The 18,779-nt window shown below is 62.5% G+C and overlaps 1 protein-coding gene across 6 annotated transcripts in view; it reads left to right on the forward strand.

Annotated features, from left to right (window-relative positions):
* The window catches only part of NAV1 (neuron navigator 1), a 75,522-nt gene that overhangs the window by 34,951 nt on the left and 21,792 nt on the right, over positions 1-18,779 (forward strand). For all 6 annotated transcript variants that reach the window (XM_065038258.1, XM_065038260.1, XM_065038259.1 and 3 more), the window contains exons 5-6: positions 8,004-8,106; positions 12,156-12,521. In XM_065038258.1, the coding sequence (XP_064894330.1) occupies positions 8,004-8,106; positions 12,156-12,521 (469 nt within the window). The remainder of the gene's footprint in view (positions 1-8,003; positions 8,107-12,155; positions 12,522-18,779) is intronic.

Below are 18,779 nucleotides of genomic sequence, written 5' to 3' on the forward strand. Positions count from 1 at the left end.
AGCGGCAGCCAGCGAGCCCGGCTTTCTCTTCCGCTGAAGCAGAATCAGGTGAAATCTCTATGGCAACTAGCAGATGACAGCGAGTCTTGTTGCCTTGGAAATGAGGCAAGGGAAAAAAAAACCCACCACACCACCCAAAAAGAGCCATCTGGAATTTTGAATTTCCACAATGTCCGACCCGCGTCTGGTGACACGTGGGGAGCGTGAACCCCTCCGGGGCCTCCGGGTGGGGCCCGTCTGCACCTTCTGCCTCGCCATGGGCTTGGTTTTATTATTTTTTTATTATTTTCCCCTAATTTCTTGGTGTGGTGGTGGTTTTCTCTTTGCACAGGGTCTGCGGTGTCGCCTTAATTGCCTGCTGGTGGCTGCATTAAAGGTGTCGTGTGTGGAGCATATGGGGCTCCTGAGGTCCCCAGGCTGGGCTGCGCTGTGCCGTGTTGCTGGCGCACCACGGTAACGCTAAACCTCGGGGTTACGGCAGACTGGGGGGGAACTGAGGCACGGAGCGCTGCAATGTCCCCAGCTCAGGACAGGTCCGGGTGCAGTGACCGCAAGTGACGCCGTCTCTGTGTGCACGAGGAGTTGGTGTGACAGTGTGCTCAGGACACCCCATGGTGTGGGGATCCGGCCCTTCCACCTGCCGTCTGCCACCCCCCTCCTTCCCAAACCGCAGAGGTGTTTCCCCTGGGTTATTTTGGAGATGCACCATGCTGGTACAAGGATGCTCCCAGCTCATCCAGCACTTCCCCGGAGCAGCTCTGGAGCAGCTGCGGCACAGGGATGTGCAGCGAACGGGGGATTTGGGGCTCTCCCGGTTCATCAGGAGCGCAGAGGACGGTGCGGAGGTGGGATGCACGGGACATGGAGTAGCCAGAGGCTCTCACTGCTGAAAACGGAGCTGTAATTTGGATGTGCAGGTGGGGTGGTTTGGGGCCAAGCACAGCATCCATTGAAAGAATAACCCGCAAATGGGCTGGGGGCCCGGTCTGGATCTCTCCAGCGGGTTCACTTGGAAACTTGTGTATGGAAGAGACCCAATTAAGTAGATTTATGGCTGCTCTAGCCTGAGAAAGTCTGAAACCCTTTTAAAAGCTTGGCTCGCTGGAGCCAGACAGGGTCCAGGCTCCAGGTCTCTCAGCCCTGCCCTTGTTACGAGCGGCGACTCGCAAGGCTTAGCAGCCGCGCTCGCCCGAGAAGTGCTGATTCGGCTGAAGTCTCGGCCTGTCACCGCTGCTAATTTTCTGCTCTTGCCTCTCAGTGGGGAGCTGATGGGCCCCACGCATGGTGGGGTCTGTGGTGACAGGGACGGCTGCGGTGACGGGGATGGCTGTGGTGACGGAGATGGCTGCAGTGACGGGGATGGCTGTGGTGATGGGGATGGCTGCAGTGATGGGGATGGCTGTGGTGACGGGGATGGCTGTGGTGATGGGGATGGCTGCAGTGATGGGGATGGCTGCGGTGACGGGGATGGCTGTGGTGACGGGGATGGCTGTGGTGATGGGGATGGCTGCAGTGATGGGGATGGCTGCGGTGATGGCTGTGGTGATGGGGACGGCTGCGGTGATGGGGATGGCTGTGGTGATGAGCATGGCTGTGGTGATGGGGACGGCTGCGGTGATGGCTGTGGTGATGGGGATGGCTGTGGTGATGGGGATGGCTGCAGTGATGGGGACGGCTGCAGTGATGGGGACGGCTGCGGTGATGGGGATGGCTGTGGTGATGGGGATGGCTGTGGTGAAGGGGATGGCTGTGGTGATGGGGATGGCTGTGGGGATGGCTGCGGTGATGGGGATGGCTGTGGTGATGGGGACGGCTGTGGTGATGGGGACGGCTGTGGTGATGGGGACGGCTGCGGTGATGGGGACGGCTGTGGTGATGGGGACGGCTGTGGTGATGGGGACGGCTGCGGTGATGGGGACGGCTGCGGTGATGGGGACGGCTGCGGTGATGGGGACGGCTGTGGTGATGGGGACGGCTGTGGTGATGGGGATGGCTGCGGTGATGGGGATGGCTGTGGTGATGGGGATGGCTGTGGGGATGGCTGCGGTGATGGGGATGGCTGTGGTGATGGGGACGGCTGTGGTGATGGGGACGGCTGTGGTGATGGGGACGGCTGTGGTGATGGGGATGGCTGTGGTGATGGGGATGGCTGCGGTGATGGGGACGGCTGTGGTGATGGGGACAGCTGTGGTGATGGGGACGGCTGTGGTGATGGGGACGGCAGGTACGGGCAGGGGAAGGGGTTCCTTCCCTGCCACAGCCACCTCCAGAGCCTCCTGCAGAGCCCGGTTGTTTCGCAGAAGGGCCCAGCAAGGTGTGAGACACGGGGTGGCAGTCCCAAAGCAGGGTCCTGTCACCGCTTCTCCTCTGGCTGTGTCCCGGCTGGGGCTGGTGCTGTGTGTGGCACACTGCCCCTGCTGGTCTTGCCCACTGTAACCCCAAATTTGCTGCTTGGCCTTTTGTCCCTTGGCCGAGGGCGAGCGCAGGACGTGCTGGGCTGTGTCCAGGCTCCTCCCCGCAGCCTGCACAGGGTACGTGCGGGATGGCAGCACGCTGGGAGCCCAGCCTGCCCTGGCTGGGGACAGGGACCTGTCCTCAGGTATCCGCAGCGTCCCCTGCGTGTCCCCAGTGCCCACTGACAGGAGGCTGTGCCTCTGCATCCCACCTCCAGCTCCGCCAGCCCGGGGGCTGTTGCCTTCTTGCGGGAATGGTGGCCATGCTTCTCCCCATCTGTCTGTCCGGGGTGTTTGAGAGGTGCTGCTCAACCGGGTACCAGGTACGGTGTCACCAGGGTGCTGCGTGGCACAGGGTTCTCAGCCCTGTCCCTGCACCCCAGAGAGCGGGACCCACTCCTGACACTGCTGTGGGAGACACCAAGGAGCCCCTGGCAGTTAAACCGTGGGAGTGCTAATGAACCTACTGCCTTCTGACAGGGAGGGGCAACGAGTTTGTAGGAAAGGGCGAGATGCCCTCCTGGGTTGGGGGGACATGCTCTGCCCTGTCTGGGTGCCCTGGGGCATCTCCTGAGTTTTGGGGATCCCAGTACATCCCCGCGGGGAGCATACGGGGATTGCAGGGATGGGTCTGGGCTGGAGAATGAGGCCGATGGTGGAAGCAAACACTGCGGACCAGGCAGCCACCCCGCAGAGCCCCGTTAGCCATCGCCGCTGCTCATTTAGCCTGTTTGGTAGCTGTTAGGCGAGAGGAAGGGAATTAATTAAACCACAAGGAGAAGGATTGCAGGTTGCGACCATCCCCCTGCCCAGCCGTCAAGGAGCATGAGTCAGAGCTGTAAGAAATGCAAGATGAACCCACTTTCCTCCATATGGAAAGACTCCGCTGGCATGCCAAGACACCGGTAACCGAATTGCGTCCTGCGGGGTGTGAGCTGGGAACCCGTGAGGCTTGCAAGGTTTGCACCAGGCTCTGGATCTCAGGCTCTGGGTGCCAGAACGGAGGGTTTGCAAGGAAAATACCAGCAAAATGACGCCTGGGCGGATTCATTCATAAACGCGGTGGGGAGCACGGGCTGACACAGCGCGGTGGGAGATGGGTGTATCTGCACGGGGGTTTATGGGGAGCTCGGCTGGGCTGGAGGAGCCTCATGGCCCCGGGAGAATGGTTTTTATTGCAGAGTTTATTAGTGTATTTTTCAATGCGCTGGAAGGAATTGAGCAACCAGTTAAAAATGTTTCACGGCCTGGGGAAATTTGTTGCAGCTACTGTGTAATCGGGGCCCACCATAATGACTCAGAAGCACCACGAGGCCGTTTACAGCAAATTCCGATTTGCCGTTAAAATCTTTAGTGGGTCACCAGGAGTCCTTTCCGAATCTGATCTTCTGAAAGGAGACAGGTTGGGTCATGGGGGGCAAGAGAACACGCATGCGAGCGCCACGTTCACGCCGCGCGTGTGAACACGAGCACAGACGGTGCATCCACGCGAGTCTGGTGCGCTCGTGCCAGTGTTGGCTGCTGCCATCCTCTTGCCGGCATATGTACATGTGGGCATGTGTGCGAAGCCGTGGGCACCGGTGTGCACATACACGCACCTTTCTGCAGATGGAGGGGTTTTGCCACCACATGGCCCGCACATGAATGCACGCATGATGCAAACAAGCACTGGGGTGACACACACACACACACACACAAACACGCGGGATTCTGTGCCAAGGCACATGGGGCACACGTGTCCGTGGACGCGGCTCCGCCTGGTCCCGGCGGGAGCTGTTGGCCACATGCTCCTTTGAAACGAGCTGTCACGAGCCGTTTGGAGTCGATGATTTCCTCATTCCTTGACGTACTTGGCCACGTCGGCTGCACCCCGTCCTGCAGGCAGAGGAGCTGCCCCCGCTCGCTCCTGGGGGTGCCGGGAAGGGCTGGACGTGGGCTCAGCCTGGAGCTCCCCACTCTCCTCCAGGCCGGGCTTTGCTGGGCCTGGCCCAGTCAGACCCGCAGTGCCTTGTCCTGAGCCAGCCCTTCGCAGCACAGCTCCCTCCTTCCTCCTCCTCCTCTTCCTACTCCTTGGCTGCATCCAGCCCTGCATCGCGCCTTGCCGATGCTCCTTCTCTCGACGACGGTACCTACTGTTTCCCCACTATATGGGGCAGGAGAGGGGCGATGGGCAGCACCTGGGTTGGGACTGGGCACCCACGATGCCAGGTCGCTGTGCCGGTGCCCGCCGTCGTGTTGTGGGCAGCGCTGCCCGTGTTTAAGAGCGAGGCAGGCAATGGAGCTGGGCAGGAGAGTGCTGGCGGACACTGGGGTGCGCTAGGGCTTCCTGCCTCAGTTTCCCCATGTACAAAGCAGAGCTGTATTGTGTTTGCTGATGCTGGAGAGAGTGCTGAGCACTTGGTTAAGAAAGGAGCAGCAGTGGGGCCGGAGGGGCCAGTAGAGCTGCCCAAGCGGGGCTGCAGACAGAGCTGGTGAGGGTGGCTTAGACCCAGCCTGGCACTGGGGGGAGCCTGGTGACCTCCCTGCACAGGGCTTGAGGACAAGGGGCTGTGTTTCAGTGTTGCGTGGCCAGGCTGGAGATGCATGGGGCTGGAGCCACAGCTCCTTTGCTCTGTGACAGCAGGATGGAGCCTGCAAGAGCAACAGGGAGCTGCAAACAGGGCTGCAGGGCAGCCTGGAGCTGGGATGGAGGGACGGCCGGTCCCCGAGCCTTCAGGACACGTCCCAGCCGCTGCTGCCGGGGAAATGAGCCTGGCTGGGGCGGCGTGTCCAACTGACCCTGCCAAGGCACAGGCCGAGCCGTCCCCGCTGCTCCCCGCTCTGGCAGCTGGAAACATCTGGCTGCGGGAAGCTTGCTAAATCGATGCGGGGAGGAATCCAGCTCACGCCTGCCGTTCCCACACTCCAGCCTCTCCCAGCGGCTCCGGTTTCGGCTCAGCTCCGGCATGTGGCGGCTACAGCCAGTCCTGAGACATCCCCCACCCCTCTGCACCTGGAAAACGGGCTGCAGGGGGCCCTGGTGTCACTGTCCTGGCCCAGCACAGTGGGGACAGGTGGTGGCACTTCAATGCTGGCAGCGGCACAGCCCATGGGGTGTGTGCCAGAGGTGGGTGAGCAGCTCCTTGAGTCTCAGTTTGGCCTTTTCCCAGGTGAGAGCTGCTGCTTTTCCTGGGGCGACTTCAGAGGACAGAGTGACCTGGAGTCACCCAAAAGCTGGGGGCCAGGCATGGGTGGCCGATGGGGACAGGGGTCAGTCCCATCACCTTGAAATGCTGGGCCCCGAGCCCTTGGGTGCTGCTTCTTCCCTTGGGTCCCTGGGAGTCCTTGCTGGCTTTGTGCACAGGGAATGGTTGGGAGGCAGCCAGGGTGTTTTTGGGAGGAAGCCGTGCTGGCAAGGAGGGAGCTGGCAGGGGGTGGGAGCTGCTGGTGGCACCAGGACACAGCGGTGTCTCTTCCATCCACCCCTCTCTGTCCCAAGCCCACGGGGGCACGGCGCTGCGGGGTGTGTTGTGTCACTCTGGCTGCGGTAGCTGGGCTGCAGGCGGACAGCACCCACCGAAAACAGCCGGGATGGAGGAGCTGAGGGTGCTGAGTCCCCCTGGGGACACTGGTGGGTGTTTCATTGCTCCTCCCTAAGGTTTGGACGTGCTGCCTCTCCAAAACCTTCACTGCCCTCAGCCTGTGTGTGTGGCAGTAGCGGGTTTGGCCTCACGTTCCTGCTCTGCCATTTCGAGCCTGAAAATCCATCTTTCCAGGCAGCCCAGGGTCAGGATCTGGCAGCGCTGGGGTGCCCCTGGTCTGCCAACACGGCCCCTTCTGCCTGTCCCGCCAGAGGGGCCCAGGGTCCCCTTGTCCCCAGCCGCAGCGCAGGGTGGGTGCCAACCTGGCACCAAGGGCCCCCCAAACCTCTGTGTCCTGGTGCCGTCTGCTCCAGCCCTCCGTCCCACCTGCACAGCCCATCCTGCAGCTCTGGGGCACCGGTCAGAGGTCTGTGGCTTTGATTAATCCCTTCAACACACACTGGCCACAACGAAGATTTAATGACAAGTTTGCGACTTGCCTCCCACTAAGCCTTGTTCTGGGAGCTGGACCAGGGTGACCCGACACGCAGGGCCAGGTATCCTTACATGATGGTGTGTGCCCCGTGGGCTCACCAGCCCCCGCCCTCATCTTCAACTGGCTTTAACCTGCTTGATTTAACCTGTCTCATCGGGGCTGTTCCTGCTTGTCACCGCCTTCCAGGTCATGCGTAAATCAGAGCTGCTTCACTGGTTCGAGGTGCTGCTCGTGGGCCGGTGGGTGAGCAGAGCCTGGGGACGGGGCAGCGTCACCCATGGGTGCTGCCCGTGGCGTGTCCGGCGGTGCGGTTGGTGTACGGTGGGGACAGTGGGACAGGAGCCCTGCTCCTGCGCTGGGCGTGTGGCCGTGCCATTGCAGGGAGCCTGCAGGGCGTGTGCCGCCGCTGTCCCCCCGCTCCCTGCGTCGCAGCGGCTCACACGGTGCCATCGCAAATCCCGAAGTGCTGGTTGCCACGTTACATTAGGAGGAGCCGCATCCAGCGTCCCCGGCGCCCGCTGTCATTGCGGTTCAATGGCAAGCTGCGGCTGAAAGGCTTGAAATCGGGGATCAAAGCCGCGGTGGCACGGCTGTTTGCACCGGGGAGGCACATGAGCGGGGCGGGTGGGGGGCTGGAGCCGCGGCCCCGAGCCCGGCAGTGCTGCCAGGGCTGTGCCAGGATGGACCCACCTCAGCGCGTGTGTTCGTGTGTGTGGGTGTCTCTGGGGGTGTCTGTGCACATGCTTGTGTGCGCAGGGGTGCATGTGTTTGCAGGTGCGTGTGCACGTGTGTGTGGATGTGCATGTGTGTGCACACGTGTGCACAAGTGGCTGTGGTGCAGGTACATGCGTGTGCACATGTGCATTTTTGGGGGTGCACACCTGTATGCGTGTGCGCCCGTGCTGTGGGGTGCACACCTGGAGAAGACCCAGGGCAGCTGGAGCTCGGGGGTTTCCAGCCCTGGGCTGTGCCCATGGGGTCTCGGTTCCACCGGCGGCTCCAGCCCCAGCAGAAGCAGCCGCCTCTCGCCAGGCACGAGGCAGCGCTTGGCTTGTGCTGCTCCCCAGCACCTCCTCATTCCTGCGGGCTGCGCACTGAGCGGTGCTGCCGCAGCGCCTGTGTCCCCAGGCCGCAGCACCCCCAGGGTGCAGGGGCAGGTTTGGGGACATTCTTCCAGGACAGGTGCTCCTACATGGCCCTGTGGAGCATGGTCACGGTGTTTGGAGGTCATCTGACTGTAGCTGGCCTCCTGTCACCTGCGTGGGTCCTGTAGCCCCATGTGGTCCCCCCCAGCTCATCCTTTCTGGACCAGACACCCCAAACCCAGCTGCAGCACCCTGAGGGGTGGTGTTTTGTGGTGGTGCCGATCCAGCCCGGTGCCAGCCCTGCCCTGTCCCCTCCCAGCGGCACAGCGAGAGCTGGGGGTCACAGCCGCGGTCAGAGGGGCACAGGAGCCATTCGTCCCTTCAAAGCCACCACCTTGTCTCTCCGCAGACCCCGAGTCCCAGAGGAAGAGGACGGTACAGAATGTGCTGGACCTTCGGCAGAACCTGGAGGAGACCATGTCCAGCCTGAGGGGCTCTCAGGTGTCTCACAGGTGAGGCCCTGACACTGGAACCCCCCACCCCTTCCCCACAAGCTGTGTCCTCTGTGGGGCAGCGAGAGTGGCCATGTGGGTGGGAGGGAGCTGACTGTGCCCTGTGGCTGGGGAACGTGCGCATGGGGGCTTGGAGAGATGCCCCCAAATCCATGGGGGCTGCAGGAGAACCTGGTGCTCTGGGGCATTGGGGATGGGTGGTGCTGGCACTGGGGGGAGCCAGTTGCCCTCAGACCCCAGCCAGGGGGTGAGGTCTCTTCCCAGTGGTTGGGTGTCCCCATACAGAACCCCAGGCTGGTTGGGTTGCAGGAGCTCTGTAGATCCCCAGCCCAGCCCTGCTCACGCAGGGTCACAGAGCAGATCACACAGGTGGGTCCAGGGGGTTGGAATGTCTCAGAGAAGGAGACTCCACACCCGCTCTGGGCAGCCTGGGCCAGGCTCTGGCACCTCCCAGCAAACAAGTTTCTGCTCATGTTCAGATGGAGCCTCCTGTGTTTCAGTCTGTGCCCGTTGCCCCTCACCCTGGTGTTGGGCACCACTGAACAGAGTCTGGTCCATCCTCTGACACCCACCCTGAGATACTGATCCCATTGATCAGATCCCTCTCAGCTTCTCTTCTCCAGCTGAACAGCCCCAGCTCTCTCAGTCTCTCTTCATAAGAAAGGTGGTCTGGGCCCCTCATCATCTTCATAGCGCACTGCTGCTCTCTGTCCAGTAATTCCTTGTCCTTCCTAAACTGGGGAGCCAGCACTGCACCCAGTTCTCCACGGACAACCAGAGCTGAAGGTGTCCTCTGTGTGGGTTTGCACCACAGGCTCCATCCCCCCCGTGACTCAGTTTCTCCACTCTTTGTAGTCGATGATGGAGAAAGCAGAGCTGACCGAACGCCCAGCAGGCCGAGGGGGTCACCCTGCCGGAAGCGGGGCTGGCAGCACCCCAGGGCGGCAGCTGGGGAAACAGCGGGGCTGGGGACACGGCAAACCAGGGCAGGGTGTCCGGGGTCTCTCTGCCACATACCTGGGACCACCCGTGTCCGCTCTGGATCTCTCATTGAGGTCACTGCTCCGCTCCGGACGTTGCCGGGGGCTGTGCGGCCGCTCCAGCTCCTGCCTGGCTGCCCCTCGGGGCTGAGGGTCGGACCCTGCCAGGGCCAGCGGGTGGGGAGGGGGCACCTCCCCAGGCACCCTGCAGCCCCCACCGCGCTGCCGCAGCCGTTTTTGGAAGCCTGGGCGTTGCAGAGAGGCTGTGTTGGTGTCAGCCAGACTGGGAGGCTGAGGAGGTGGCGAACATCCTTCTCCTGGTGTTTGTTGCCACCTTGTGGTCTCCCTCGATCCTCGGGTTTGTGTTGGAATGGGTGAAAAACAGCAGCTTCACCCACCCTGCTTCACCGGCTGCTCATCACGATGGACCTTCCCTGTGTCGGCCCTCCATTGGCTTTGTCCGGGGTGAAGCAGCCCGCTTCATTTAGCGATTCTTAACCGAGAAGCTCATCTAGACCTTGCTCATCCCTGCTGCACTTTCCGGACCTTTTCCAAGCCAGTGGCAGCAAAGCACTGGGGCTTTGAACGGGGCCACAGCGATATTCCCTGAGCTGGGCATTTGCTGGAATTATCCATCACAGCTCTGCCGTCCGTTTGCTGGGCAGAGGAGCTGGTTTGCAGCCTGGCACTGCTCACAACAAATCAGGGCTGCTTTGGGATTGTTTGCGTTCGCTTTGCTTTCGCTTGGCATTCATCTGTGTCAAACTTCACCTGCTGCCTGCTCGCCCCAGCACTCAGCTCCATTGCAAATCCTCTGTCGGGGCTGAGGGAAGTAGGACGAGGATGTTAAGGGTGATTAAATCGGTGTTGCTGGTGGGTTTTGACTCTTTGCCATCACTTCCTTCTCATGATGTGTTATGAGTACATCACATGGTGGAGGCCTTGGCCAGGTCCCTACCACAGAAAAAAATGACTATTGATAGCCCAGGGATGCCTAGCCCTGTGTTCTGTCCTGTGAGCGGTTCTTAAATACGTGAGGATGTTCCCTCTCACTCCATGGCAGCAGGAAGCTTAACGTGCCTTTGGTGAGAGCGCTCGCAGCACACTCCCCGCATCCCTCCCGGAGCTCCGCCAGGCTGTGAGCTGCATTTTCCTTTCCCAAAGCTGTGTCAGCCCTTCCCTGGTATGTCATAATTACACATGTACCCACTAATTTCGCTCTTTGGAACACTTCCTACAAGCGTGTCCGGTACGGATGTCATCCACAGTCCTTTGGATGTGCCCTGCATCGCCGGCGTCCCCGTAGCCGCTTCGGGCTCTCTCTTTATTCTTCCACAAACTATTCCTCACATTTCTCTTGTTCTCCTGGCTCTGTTCTTCCACCCAGCAGCTGGGGGCTCAGCCTCTGCTGTTCTCTCGCTAGGACACAGGTTTGTTCCTGAAGGACATCGCTGTACTTCAGGCAGCCTTTGCTGCAGGCGCTTGGGGGCTCGCTCGCGTCCCGCCTGAGACGTGGTTTGCATCTGCTCCGAGCTGCCGGCAGAACATCCTTAAATAGCCTTTGTGCTGCCGACAAAAACAAAACCCTTTTAGCTGCCCCTTTTAGTTCCACTTTAGCACACTTCCTAGTTTTTTATGTAGTTCCCTGTTTTAAATTCAATACTGCAGCCAGGGTTTGGCTTTTGGTGCTTCTGCAGGAACGTTGAATCCAAGCTAGGGACAGCTCGCTGATAGTAACGTTCAGAGCCAAGTGGAGGGCTGTGGGTTCCCAAGTAGCTGCTCCAAGAAGTAATCATTTTTGGTGTCTAAATTTAGTCTCAGCATCACTCCCTGATGTACAGTTTGCCCAAAATACACCCTGAGGGGTGCGGGGAGTAACCAAACTCTCCGTTCCTGATGTCTCTGGGCTGGGAGAGCCGCACGCTGGGCAGTGCTGTCTGGAGACGTCCCCTCCTATCCAGATGTGGAGGTTCACCCTGCAGGGCTGCGGTGTGGGGTGCTGGTGCAGGGACCCGGTCCTGGTTTGCCCCTCAGCATCCTTTCGCTCACAGCCTCCACTTTACTGCACGGCCCACTGCTGCATCCCCGGATCAGTGAGCCACCCCAGTTCGTGCTGTCCTGTGTCTGGGGTGATGCTGGGGTGCAGAAGTTGAAATGCTGGTTTGGAAATGGCCAAGGAAGAGCAGCCCGGGCATGTGGAAGCATATCTGGTCTGATGGCTCTCTGTTTGAGGGGTTCCGCATGACTCGGGTCGGGGCCAGGGCTGGTCTCCAGTGGTCTGTGGGACCCTCACAGGATCCCAGGCTGGTTGGGTTGCAGGAGCTCTGCAGATCCCCAGCCCAGCCCTGCTCACGCAGGGTCACAGAGCAGATCACACAGGTGGGTCCAGGGGGTTTGAATGTCTCAGACAAGGAGACTCCACACCCGCTCTGGGCAGCCTGGGCCAGGCTCTGGCACCTCCCAGCAAACAAGTTTCTCCTTATGTTCAGATGGAGCCTCCTGTGTTTCAGTCTGTGCCCGTTGCCCCTCACCCTGGCGCTGGGCACCACTGAACAGAGTCTGGTCCATCCCCTGACACCCACCCTGAGATACTTGATCCCATTGATCAGATCCCTCTCAGCTTCTCCAGCTCAACAGCCCCAGCTCTCCCAGTCTCTCCTCACAGAGGACAGCATGTTTGCAGCCAGGTGCATTGCCTCTGTGGGGTGTCTGGGGCACGGACCTCCCCATCACACCCCACATCCCACTCCACAGTCCCTGGGGAGAAATGGGCACCCCCAGACAGTGGGGCTGCGGGTGGTGTGGGTGTCCCTGGAGTGTGGGACATGGTGCCTGGCACCAGACAGGACAGGAGGGGACTGTCCCCTGCCTGCGGAGGTGGAGGGGCACCAGGACAGGCAGCATCCCTGAGCCCACACTCCTCGGAGCCTCTGGCCTTGCCTGACTTCTTCAACATGGGCAGTTTTCTTTTGTGAGCACTTTTAGCCCCAGTTTTAGGGGGGTGATGCAGGGCACAGATCTCCGCTGCCCACCCTGCCCTGCTCTAACCCCTGCACCCTGTCCTCGCAGCTCCCTGGAGATGACCTGCTACGACAGCGACGAAGCCAACCCCCGCAGTGTCTCCAGCCTGTCCAACCGCTCCTCCCCGCTGTCCTGGCGCTACGGGCAGTCGAGCCCACGCCTGCAGGCGGGGGACGCGCCATCGGTCGGGGGGACCTGCCGCTCCGAGGGCACCCCCAGCTGGTACATGCACGGGGAGCGGGCGCACTACTCACACACCATGCCCATGCGCAGCCCCAGCAAGCTGAGCCACATCTCCCGCCTGGAGCTGGTTGAAGCATTGGACACTGATGACGTGGAGCTGAAGTCGGGCTACATGAGCGACAGCGACCTGATGGGGAAGACGCTGACGGAGGATGACGACATCACCACAGGGTAAGAGCCCGCGCCATGGCTTTCCTGGGGGTTTCACCACTGGTGGAGGGGCACCAGGCACGGCAGGGATGGACGGAGGAGCACACAGTCTGGTTGTGTGGATCATGTCCATGTCCCCACGTCCCAAAAGATGCTTTCCCCCTGGCCAGGCAGTGTTGCCATTGCAGTGCTGGTGATGCTGGGCCAGCCGGGGTTGCTGGGGGCCAGTGAGCCCTCGAGCTGGGGTGTTGCTCTCTTGGCGTGCACGAGTGTCCTGCTTGATCTGGGTGTTCCCAGAGCAAGAGGCTGAGAAGAGCACCTGGCATGTGGGTGCGGAGGCCCCGAGCCAGAGCCCTGCTGGAGTCAGTACTGCTGCTTCAGGAGCGCTCTCGCAGCTCATACCAGTGAGTCTGAGCTTCTTTCTCTAACCCTGGCACTGTGGGGATGTCCTGTGTCCAGCTGGGAGCACTGGTGGTCTGTGGTGGGACAGGATGGGTCAGGTCTCAGCACCCCAGGGCACGCTGAGGTGTCATTGCTGATGGGTGGAGCAGAGTTCGCTGCTGAGCGGGGTCCCCTCCTTTTGAGAGTCCCGTTGGCCTCTGTCCCTCCACCTGCGAGGCCAGGTACATCTGCTGGATCGGCACAACCCAGCTCACCCCAGGCTCGCATTTTCTTCCCAGATGCATCCTGCTCCTGCCGCACTGTTGAGATGCCCCTGGCTCTGGCGGGGGTCCAGGGTTTCAGCATGTTGGAGTTTTCCTGTTTCAGCACAGGAGAAAATAAATAACTCCAGCATTTGAGTTGTCCCAGAGCAGGAGGGGGTATTTGGCCTCCCGACAGTGCTGCTCTGGCCCTTCTGGGGTGGCCATAGTCACATCAGCTGTTTGTGGGACAGAGCACAGCCCACGGCTTCACACCCGTCCTGGGGCCAGTGCTCTCAGATGTGGCCCTGAGGCATGTGATGGTGACAAGGGGGACACTGAGGGGTGCCCGTGCTGGTCTCTGCCCCTGTCATCCTCCAGCTTGGGGGCAAAAATGCCTGTGGCACCACAAGCATCAGACCCGTCCTCCTCACAGGCATGTGGGGTGGCTTTGGGGGCTGTCCCTGCTTGTGAACAACGGTGCCTTCTGCTGGCACAGTGTGGTCCCCTCCTGGGGACAGTCACCCATCACTTGGCAGCCAGAGGTGGCACATCACCACCTTCTGTCAGTGGCCACCGAACCGTGGGGTGTGATGGGCTATGGGGTGGCTTTGGGCTGCCCTGGGTGGCTGGGGCCACAGCAGGTCTGGCTGGGGGCGGGAAGGGCTCCGCTGCTCCCCGTCGTCCTCCTGGCTCATCTCAGAGCCACGCGTGCAGGCAGATAACCTTGGGGTGCCCTTGGCTGCAGAGGCACTGCTGGGAGGGGGTGACCTGAGCATCACTTTGTCTCCATCAGTGGCCAAGCAGGCAGGGTGCAGGCAAGGGCAGTGATGGAGCAGGCAGGGTGCAGGCAGGAGTGGCGATGGAGCAGGCAGGGTGCAGGCAGGAGCAGCGATGGAGCAGGCAGGGGCAGCGATGGAGGGGCAGGGTGCTGGCAGGAGCAGCGATGGAGCAGGCAGGGGCAGCGATGGAGGGGCAGGGTGCTGGCAGGAGCAGCGATGGAGCAGGCAAGGTGCAGGCAGGGTGCAGGCAGGGGCAGCGATGGAGGGGCAGGGTGCAGGCAGGGGCAGCGATGGAGGGGCAGGGTGCAGGCAGGATGCAGGCAGGGGCAGTGATGGAGGGGCAGGGTGCGGGCAGGAGCAGCGATGGAGGGGCAGGGTGCAGGCAGGATGCAGGCAGGGGCAGCGATGGAGGGGCAGGGTGCGGGCAGGATGCAGGCAGGGGCAGCGATGGAGGGGCAGGGTGCGGGCAGGAGCAGCGATGGAGCAGGCAAGGTGCAGGCAGGATGCAGGCAGGGGCAGCGATGGAGGGGCAGGGTGCGGGCAGGATGCAGGCAGGGGCAGCGATGGAGGGGCAGGGTGCGGGCAGGAGCAGCCCCAGCGGGACCCTCCCAGGGCTCAGCTCTGTGCACTGCTCTGGACAGGCATTGCTGCCCCTCCCGGAAAGGGCTGATGTTTGGGGACAGAGCCCTGCACAGCTGAGCCTCCCTTGAGGCCCTGGCCGCACCGCAGTCCTTCAGTGCCAGTGAGGCTCTCAGTGCCATGGCGAGTGGGGCCGGCACCACCAGCACCACAGCCGGGTGCCACGGTCCCAGTTCCTATGCAGCATTCCCAGTGTGATGCCCCGGATGTACCCCAAGGAAACCCCTGGTGTCCTGCCACTGGGTGCCCTGTGTGGGGCACTGCTCACCGGGGGTGGGCGCAGGACGGCAGCCGGGACAGCACAGGGCCCTCTCATCATGGGGACGTGTCTGGGGGGCAGCATTGTCACCTAGTCACAGCTCCATCCCCTGTGGCCCCATGGACTTGGGGTGTCCCCCAGAGTTGACAGAGCCTCTGTCCCCAGGGGGTGTCTCTGCTGGGTGGCGGGGCACTGTCTGGGAGGCTGGGCACTGGGTGCAGAGCTGGACAGGGGAGCATCCCCTCCTCCCCAGAGCTGGCTGGGGTGAAGGGCTGCATCACAGAGCACTCACCCAGCACAGCCCCCATCCAGCACAGCCCCTCACCAGCACAGCCCCTCATCAGCCTCCTCGGCTGGCTCTGACCTAGAAAGCAAACACCGCCGCAGGCCCCGTCTCCCCGTGCCGCTAATGCACCGGGCAGGAGCCGAGCGCTGCAGATGGGGCCATCAGCCCCCAAGCCCACGCCGTGGGCCAGCACCTCCCCGCACCGCGCCGGCGCACACCCAGGCTTATAGGGCAGTAGGTCAGAGCCAGCGCGGGGACACAGTGACACGTCCCCTCAGAGACGTGCGGGGCTGTGGGATGAGACCTGCAGCTCGGAGAAGCAGCCTGGCAGGAGAAAGGGCTGAGGTAGGTGAGGGAGGGCTGGGGTGTGGGACTGTCCGTGGGGCGCTGGGGTGAATCCGGGGGGTGGTGGTCAGGGTGAGCCCAGTGCAGAAGGCACTTGGAGTCCCGGGGCCCAGCTCAGAGCGAGGGGATAATCAGGTCTTGCGCTGAGAGCAGGGGTCAGCTGGGACACCCCTGTCCCCAGAAGCATTTCTGTATCAGCTGGACATGCCAGCATCCTGGCTCCCTGCCTGCCCGTGCCCACCTGCCTGTGTCCATTGGGTCCGCACTCCTGGCTCCACCACCAACCTTCTGCTGGTTTTGGGGGGTGGAAAGCTCTGGCTTTGCCCTCCCTGTTTGGCAGCAAAGCCCTTCCTTCGTTCCCAGTGTCACCGTATCCTCCTCGTGCCCCGCAGCAGGGCAGCCCTTGGCTGGCGGCACAGCTGAGCTGGGAGCAGCCCTGCCAGGATGCACCCACGCTGTTTCCGGCACTGTGGTGCCTGAAGGGCCTGGCACAGGCAGCGAGCTCTGCTTAACACGGCAGCGTTCACCGGGATGGTGCTGCTCTCCTGCCCCATCCTGCCTGTCCTTGGGGCCTGGGTAGGGCACAGGCAGGAATGTCACCAGCCCCTGGCACTGAAAGGTCTTCACTCCCTTCCTTGGCCGCTGTCAACCTGGGTTTCCAGCTGCCACCGCTCAGTGTGCTGCCTGCTGCTCCCTGCCCCTGGTGTCAGTCTCTGGGGGGCTGCAGTGGGTGATGCTTTCCCCCCAAGCTGAGCTGGGGATGGCCCTGGAGGTCACCCTGCTGAAGTCACCCCACCGAGATGTCCACCAGCACACAGCCCCCACCACCAAGGGACCTCTGCAGCGGCACAGCCACCGCACAGAGCTGGGGCCGCGGTGCAGCCGCGCGGGCGCCTTCATGTGCAGACCTGCGTGTGAATCAGGAGGTGGCGGAGAGCGCTCGAGCGGGGATGTTCAAGCCAGGTTTTGCCTGGTTTCGTCCCAGCCACATCCTGCATGTCCGAGCGGTGCCACCTCCTCCACGTGTAGCTGCTGTTCCCCCGCAGCGCCGTGCGGCTGCGTGTTGGTGCTTCTCCCCCCGCGCTGCGTGTGCTCAGGGACCTGATGTAAGCAGCTCCGGCGGGTCCCGGGTGCCGGCGCAGGAGCGGGTGAGCGTGTGTCACCCCTTGGCGTGCCCAGGGGCCCTCGGGGACACGGTGGGGAGCGAGCGGGGTGCTGTGGGGCTTCGCTGAGGTGGGGAGCTGGTGGGACAGCTGGTGGGACAGGGAGTTTCCCCCTCCCACATCTCCAGACGGGATCCTGGGCTGAGAGCATGACAAGAGTATTGGGTTGTCACTGCTTTGCACCGCTCTGCCACATCTCCTGGGTTTGGGGTGCTCTGTGAGATGTTGTCCTATCCGCCACCCTCCTTTTGTCAGACCTCTTGTCAGCTGCGCCGTTCCCTAGCTGCTTCCCCACAAACGGTGATGCTGCCGCAGGGCGCAGGGGGTCTGGCTGTCCCTGGAAGGGTCTGTCACCATGCCCATTGATGGGGGCTCTGCAGGGTCTGAGCACCTCCCCTTGGTGTTCATCATGCTGTGGGGCAGACGCATTGCCCAAGGCTCTGCCTCACTCTCCCTCATGGAAACCCCACGGCTACAAGCGGGTCGGGGCAGGGCAGAGCTGCTCCGGGTGGGGTTTGTGGGTGCAGAGAAGGAGGAGCACCTCGCCCTGGCTCAGGTACGCAAGGTGACGTATGGGGACATGGAACCTCAGCTCAACCATGCGCTCTGGGATGGTGCCTGTGGGATGGGCAGCTCCCCAGGTGAGATCCCCAGGGACAAACTGGAACAAGCTGGCTCCATCCTCGGAGCTGCTTAAATACCCTGCGGTGGTAAAATCCCGTGGGGACACCCAGGCTGGTCTCATCCTGCCCCTGTGGCAAAGCACGGGTGCTGCCGGGCCCGATCCTGCCATCCCCCAGCACAGAGCCAGGAGAGCGGGGAGGGAGTGAGGGGGCCTCACTGCTGAGTCAGCACCTTCCCACTGTGGTGCTGCGGGAGCGCTGGTGATGTGTGTGTGCCACGGGGCCCTGGGTGCGCAGGCATCGCTCTGGAGCTGATCCCCGAGGCTGCGCACATCCTGTGGGGCTTTCAGTGCCCCAAGGAAGTCCTCGTGTGACCCAGGACAACTGTGATTTGGGGGTGTCCTCTTGGGCCTCGTTGTCTGTTGGGGGTGGGATGGGAGCTGGTGTTGGATCCCACCGCAGCGATGGCAGCATCTGCGCCTCTGTGAGCCAGGTACTGCCCTGGCTGCTTCATGGCCGTGAAATGGAGCCGTGGCAGCAGTTTTTGGCATCGCCACGTGGCTTGGGGATCAGCACTTGTGTCCAGCTCCCTGTAACCCCTGGGCACTGTCCTGTGCCACCGTGATGGTGCTGCTGGGCACTGCAGAGCCCGTGGTCCGCACTGGTGGGGCTGGAGGCTGCCAGCAGCATCCCCGGGGAGGGATGCTCTCGAACTGGCACCCACCGCGCTCCGGCTGGCCTGGCTCCAGCTTCCTCACTGCTCCTTGGGCTCTGCACAGTCCGGAGGCTGGAGCAGATGTTTGGCTCGGCTCCCCTAGAGCAGCGGGAGCGGCCGCCCTCCCCTGCTCCATGTGGGATTGGCCTGGCTTTCCGCTCCCTTCCCTCAAACGCCCCTTGCGTGGTGTTGGTCGGTCCGCGCTGACCCCGCTGCCGCCGTCCCAGTGAGCCCATGAAGTCATTCCTCGATGGGGACATCCTGCGGGGCATGGCCGTGGCCCCGCACGTGGCCTGGCGTGTGTGTGGGGGCCCCAGCCTGACCAGCTGGGGGGGCCGGGAAGTGGCGTTGGATAAACATTTGCTGTGCTGCGCCGCGTGCCGGGCTCAGCGGGGTCCCTCCTTCCAGCTGGGGATGGGGAACGGGCCCAGAAAGGGACCCCAGAACCCTGCTGGGCACCACTGCCATTGCAGCACTGTGGTCCAGCCGGCTGCTTATTTCGGTGTTTGGGTCGAGGTGCCCAGTGCTGACCCCCAGGCTGCGCTGCTGCGGCAACGGCCGCACGGGGCATGTTTTGGGAAGGAGATCCCGGCATTGCAGGACTTGTGGGGAGCAGGGCACTTGAGGGTCAGCGCACACGCAGGATGTGGGAAGGTCCTGGAGCTGGGTGTGGACACAGAGCAGAGCCGAGCCCCAGGCTGGACATTGCACACCCACACAAGAGCTGCTCGGGGGGATCCGACCCCCAAACCCAGCTGCCTGTCCGCTTGCCGCCCGGGGAGCTCAAGAGCTGGCTTTGCCGCTTGCCACGTGCCACCCTGCTGCG

This window comes from Columba livia, chromosome 22 (assembly GCF_036013475.1).
Source record: "Columba livia isolate bColLiv1 breed racing homer chromosome 22, bColLiv1.pat.W.v2, whole genome shotgun sequence".
Classification (NCBI taxonomy): Eukaryota; Metazoa; Chordata; class Aves; order Columbiformes; family Columbidae; genus Columba; species Columba livia.